At 38.8% G+C, this 5,738-nt stretch overlaps 1 protein-coding gene across 1 annotated transcript in view; it reads left to right on the top strand.

The window, feature by feature from the left end:
• LOC118738289 (enhancer of split M1 protein) overlaps positions 1-5,413 on the top strand; it is a 22,418-nt gene extending 17,005 nt beyond the window's left edge. Inside the window, exon 2 of the mRNA XM_036469241.1 lies at positions 5,355-5,413. Coding sequence (XP_036325134.1) covers positions 5,355-5,413 — 59 coding nt within the window. The remainder of the gene's footprint in view (positions 1-5,354) is intronic.
• Positions 5,414-5,738: the final 325 nt, after the last annotated feature.

Genomic DNA, 5,738 nt, shown 5'->3' with positions numbered 1-5,738 from the left:
ATACTACATTCAAACCACTTTTTTCTCTTAGATTCTTACACAAATTTTCTCTCAAACGGCATTATGCGCAAACGCAATCGAATTAAAAGCAAAAACCAGAGCTAATGCATTTGAATTTGCTGCCAATGCCGTCTGCCATAATTTGTGAATGTTTCCTTTAACCGCCACTGGGGTATTCCATGAGTAAGTGAAACTTTGTGTCCAATTGTAGAGTAGCTTATTGAACATGGAATGCTTGATGAATCAATGCTCAATACCTGAAATTAACGTTTTTTCGAAAAAAAATTTAGTTATATTATTTTATTACACTGTAAATACACTCAAAACTTCAACATTAGAAAAGTAGTTGAATACGACAACATATTTTAATATAGAAGGCTCTGCAAAATCAAGTATTCACAAAGTTATTATTTTTTTGAAGGGGGGAATAAATGTCTCGATCTTTCTGCGCCCCGAAGAAGCAATATGGCATTGAAGAAAAATAGGCATTTAAATTATATAATAGGATAAAATCACTACGGTTTAGCATGTCCAACCCGTGACTAAAAAGTTTTAAACTTCGTATTGCTTAGTTACTACTTTAGGGAGTTTTCTATAATTTCATAACTAGAGTGTGTTTATACTAAGCAGCCCTATTTCATTTCTTTTATTATATTATAAGTACCTACTTAAGAGATTTTGAAACGTTTTATCGTGTCCCGCCCGTGACAATCATTTATAATTTTTTTCTAATGATGCCTAACAATAAAAAAATAAGTTTAACGTTTCAAACCTATGTTTAATGCCACAAAACTCTGAAGTACAGGTTGACTAAACACCATAATACTGTTGGTGGGCTAAGCGATGTAGTAAAAAATTTCGCGTGGCCAGCTCGAAAAGTCAAGATAAGCATTACTATCTTAGAGACGCCAGAGAATTCTATGATGAGGGTTGCTTAACAACAATTAAAAGTCAATATTAACAATTACCTGAAAAGTGCCAACCAAGAAAATCTAGAAGTTCGCGAAACTTATAAATTCAATCCAATAAATAGCTTTTAAGTGACAAAGATATACATATGTATCTGCTTACAAGTATTATAATGCAGATAACTTTTCGGATTAGACATCGATACACAAGATCTTTTCTGACGTTCTATGGTTTTAAGGAATAGCTAAATTTCAGCATGATTTGTCCATGAAATCAGTTTCCAAAAATAACTCAACTCGAGCCACTCTTAAGCCGGTTACTCAATGTCTGGTCAACACTAACAGCAGGTTAGACATCTCTATCGACGTGATAACAGTAGTCGATATACATGTTTAGCCTGTAGTTAGTATTAGTCAGACATACATAGCTATTCTAAACAAACTTGAAAATCATTAAGGCACATTCGAAATTTCGTTGCAATCAAATGCACCGTGCAGAAGTGCATTAGGAAAATGCATATAAAATTTCATGCGTTTGCAAATAATCCTTTCTTCCATGCATTTTAATACATCAATCTGGCGACTTCTAGCTTTCGTTTGGTATAACTATTGCCCCTAAAATAGATCCTGGGGTCAGCAGTATATCGTGCGTCTTACAATGACTCCACTGTCATAAAAGTAGGTCAATTGATCTTGTATTTGACCTCTAACATTTATCATACCTAATCTCTTTGATATGGATCTCACTAGAAGCTTCCTTTCATGAAGAAAATCGTACGTGTCCCACCCGTGACAAAAGTTGTCCCACCCGTGACAGGAGAATTTTAAATTTTTTAATAATAAACAAATAATTCTTATTATGGTTTGTGCTTTGTTGGGATTGCTGGTTCTTTTCTGTATAGTAAAACATCTAATCCAGATAGAAATGTTAAGTAAATTCACAGACTTTCCTTAAAATATATGTTCTCCAAAAAGCAGTGTATTTTCTTTGTCCTACCCGTGACGGAAGAAACAGCTCAGAATTTTCCAATATAAAATCAAGTTGGAATATTTTTCGTATTTGGTAATAACTCGTATACTAGTGAACTAGGTGTAGCTTTATCAAAATGTAGAATTGCTATGTACTTTATACTTAAATTAAAAAAGAAAAACTATTTTTGCTGTACAAATGTCCCACCCGTGACGATGGAATACCCCAGTTATCCATATTTTTTCGATATTGTTATCGATCTTAGCGATTTAGTTATGGATTTTTTTTGTCGATTTTGTTAACGATATTAGAACGAAAATGGTAAAAGTAGGGATAAAGATAGAAAAAATATATAAAATATAACCTTAAGCTTATAAGATTATTTTTACCAGCCTGTCGTTTTATTCACAATTTTGAAACAATTAAATGCATACATATGCATCTATGTATATATGTACATACATATATTGGTTATGAGACAAACTAAATATGTAACATAAGTTTCACTTCTCCAGTGTGGCCCAGACGCACTTACTTTTTTTTTGGTTGACCTGTGTTATCGAAATTTTTTTCCATGCCCAAGAAGCACACGCTGTAAGGCGAAGATCTGTAATAAAATTGTTTTCCAAAATTTTTCCGATGTTTGATAATAAATAAATGTCATAAAGAATAAAAAGTAATTAATTTAGCTACATTATGAATGTTTTAGGCACAAATTCTATGCCTCATTAGGCTCGCTCGATTCTTTTACAGAATCAACACTGGTACTTATCCTTAGATAGGAATTTAGCAAAGAAGAGGGGGAAAGTTGCACAGGTTTTAGTGTCCGCTCAAACCGACAAACATTAGAAGAGCCATACAATAAAAATTAAAGTGAACTGAAGAATTTGCTGATTCAAAAGCGAATATATATTCAGTTGAAAACTATACATTCTCGCCTATTCATATCCCTCTACTTCAAAAACCCTAAATATAAATTTTTCTTTGCAAGCTAACTAACTACCTATTTAATATTTTTATCCACATGTTGACCCATAATTTATTTATGCTGAAATTTTTTAATTAAATTTTCCTGCTTTACCCACTCTTCATTCACTACTGTTTACATATTTACATACAAGTACATATGTATGTACGTTCACCTTCAGGCAGCCTTGCTGCACATGTCTATGCACTTACGATTACGTACGTACATTCATACATAGTACGTTGTATGATTCTTAAATACCAAGAACTTTGATAGCCTCATTTGACAAACGACAATGATTCCCAGAACGCGCGGCCCACAGCTGGAAAGCATGCAAATATGCGAAGCACCCATTTAAAAACTACAACAACTCTAACGAATTAAACTAGCAGGCAACAACAAAGCGCGCGCAAGCAAAGCTTCATATTACGGGCGTCAATTGGGAGAAGCGTGGTGAGGTGGTTGGGTGGAGAAAGACTTGGGCGCAGCGTAAGCGCAAACGCACTGCTCATTGCTGTCAATCGATGCGGTCAAGAGAGGCGCAAGCGACCAAAGCACACGATTTGTTATTGCAGCGGCGGAGATATGAATCTTACACATGCGCGTGCATAGATGTTTTTTATGGTGTTTTTTTTTCTTTTTGGCTGGTAGCCGCTGGCGCAATGAGCATTTCATTAAAAAAAAAATTGTTATTTATTGAGTTAATAAATTAAAATGCACTTTGTGTGCAGCGTGTGTCAACACTCAGCAAAAGCAACGGACATTCCAACTCGTCGCGCTCGTTTTGCGGCGGGCGGATGCGCGTTGCACTTGCAGCAGCGTCGCCGCCTGCCCAAGTGGGCACCACTACCAGTCAGCCAGATAGACAGCCTGCTCACTCTTTCTGGCCGCACCAATTGACCAATTAAGAAGTTTAAGGAATGTGTGGAGCGCCAAAAACTCACCAAAAGGGATGAGTGACAACGACAAGCGGTAGGAGCAGGGGCAGAGATGGGGGCGAGACGGTGATTGGTGTTTTATGTGCGCGCAGTTGAGATTTTTCGTATGCAAGGCTGAGCGCACATTAATTTAAAAATAAGAAAAGTGGACGCACTTGTAAAATGGTCAAATAAAGTAAAGGACAAAGAAATGCGCAAGTAAACAGAGCCCAAGCGAGACACGCACGCATGCGCACAGGCCAGCGCACATACATACATATGTAAAAACTAACTTGTCAAGCAAATACTTACACAATAAAAATGTACGCTTAAATAACCATTTCAGAACTTTGTCTCCTCAATATTTGTGTAAGGCGGCGTCGTTGTTGGTTATCGCGCGTCCATCCGCATGCCGCGTTGTATGATAAGCACCGCGCGCGCATTTGGGAACACGTCTGATGGCTATGCCATGCCGCACTGCTGCTGGTGTGGGTCATAAGCATTCTGAGAAAACGCGTGCGCGCACACACCTTGCTATATACATATGTACATGCATACCCGGACGCAAGGCAAGCACTTGCATACCAAAACACAAAGTGAAAAAGAATAGCATTAATAACACAATTAAAACAAAGCAAATAGAGAAAAGGCTATAACCGCGCCAAGTACATACACACACACACACACACACACACACGCGCGGCAACCTTCACAACTCCCGCCCAAATTGAGGTAATCAAAGTATTTACTCGTACATAAGAATCAACGTTGAACGCTGCTATGCGGCCTTCGCATGTGTGCTGCGCATGCGCAATAAGGTTTGGAAAGCCAATCAGTCGATTGACAGCAGTGAAACAACCATCGCCGCTTGATCAACAAAAGGCGCAACTGATATACTGAGTAAATAGATACGAGTACCAACTACCCAGCGGGGAAATAATCAAGCAGTGAAACAAATTTTATCGTTTAAACGCTTGGAACTCTCATTTGGTTGGGCAGCTCTAGCTAAGAGTTCACAGCGGGGCTACACAGCGTGCCTGCATCCTTTTAAACTATTCTCATTTTATGGCGTATCCTATAGACCCTCTAATGATGCTTTCCCCTTAGCTTTTTAAGTTCTTGAAGTACTTAGTGCTCCGCCAGTAATTTGAAATGTTTGTTCCAGGGCGCGAATATGAGTGAACAAGGTGAACCTGCTTTTACAAGCATCGGCCTTTCCGACTGCGCACACTGTTAGTGTACGAGCGACGCCGGGGATGTGGATCGAAATCTCGGCCTATCCGAACGCGCACACCGTCTCATCAGCCGCGTGAAGCGGAAACTAGGCCTTTGGCCTTTCCGCCTGCGGCCAAAACGAGAGGGTTCATTTAGGCTCAATCGTCACCGCGATAGATTGGAGACATGGCCTCGCCAGCTAGCCATCTCATTCCGAGCAGGCCAATTTTTTATCGTGACTCAAGCGCTAACTTCCATACTCTTACGGAGTATAAATGAGTGAAATGAATTGTGTAATTTTAATATACAAATGAAATAAAATTAAATTCGCACAAAGTAATGTTGAGAGGATTCTACATTATTTTTGATATCCTTAGCTTCTACAGAAATTGTTATGCAGGGCTCCGAACCTGGCGGTTGTATAGTCAATGATTGAGTTGGTATTTCGGCAAGAAGCCAAACGATTTTGAGCGACCCTGTCAAACTCCGCGTTCTGCTAGACCGCCTGCTGTTAGGAGCAGCTCTGGCCATGGAATGCATTGCAGTAATCTGTGAGCCTATAAACCTCACTCAAAGATAGTTTCTCCGGGAAGACGTCAGATTCTGTTCTAGCATCCATTTGGAGCCATTTATAAAGATCGGTCAACTCCTATCGGGAAATCGGATCCTGAAGTTGCTAGCAAAGTCAACTTCAGTTATCTGATGATCACAATTTCTGTACTCACCCGTGCTCTTTCCAGAGTCAAGGCAAGATCTCTGTC

This window comes from Rhagoletis pomonella, unplaced genomic scaffold (genome assembly GCF_013731165.1).
Source record: "Rhagoletis pomonella isolate Grant_MI unplaced genomic scaffold, Rhpom_1.0 Rhpom_scaffold_00001, whole genome shotgun sequence".
Classification (NCBI taxonomy): domain Eukaryota; kingdom Metazoa; phylum Arthropoda; class Insecta; order Diptera; family Tephritidae; genus Rhagoletis; species Rhagoletis pomonella.
Note: the sequence above shows the minus strand (reverse complement) of the source record. Positions and strands in the feature narration are given on the sequence as shown.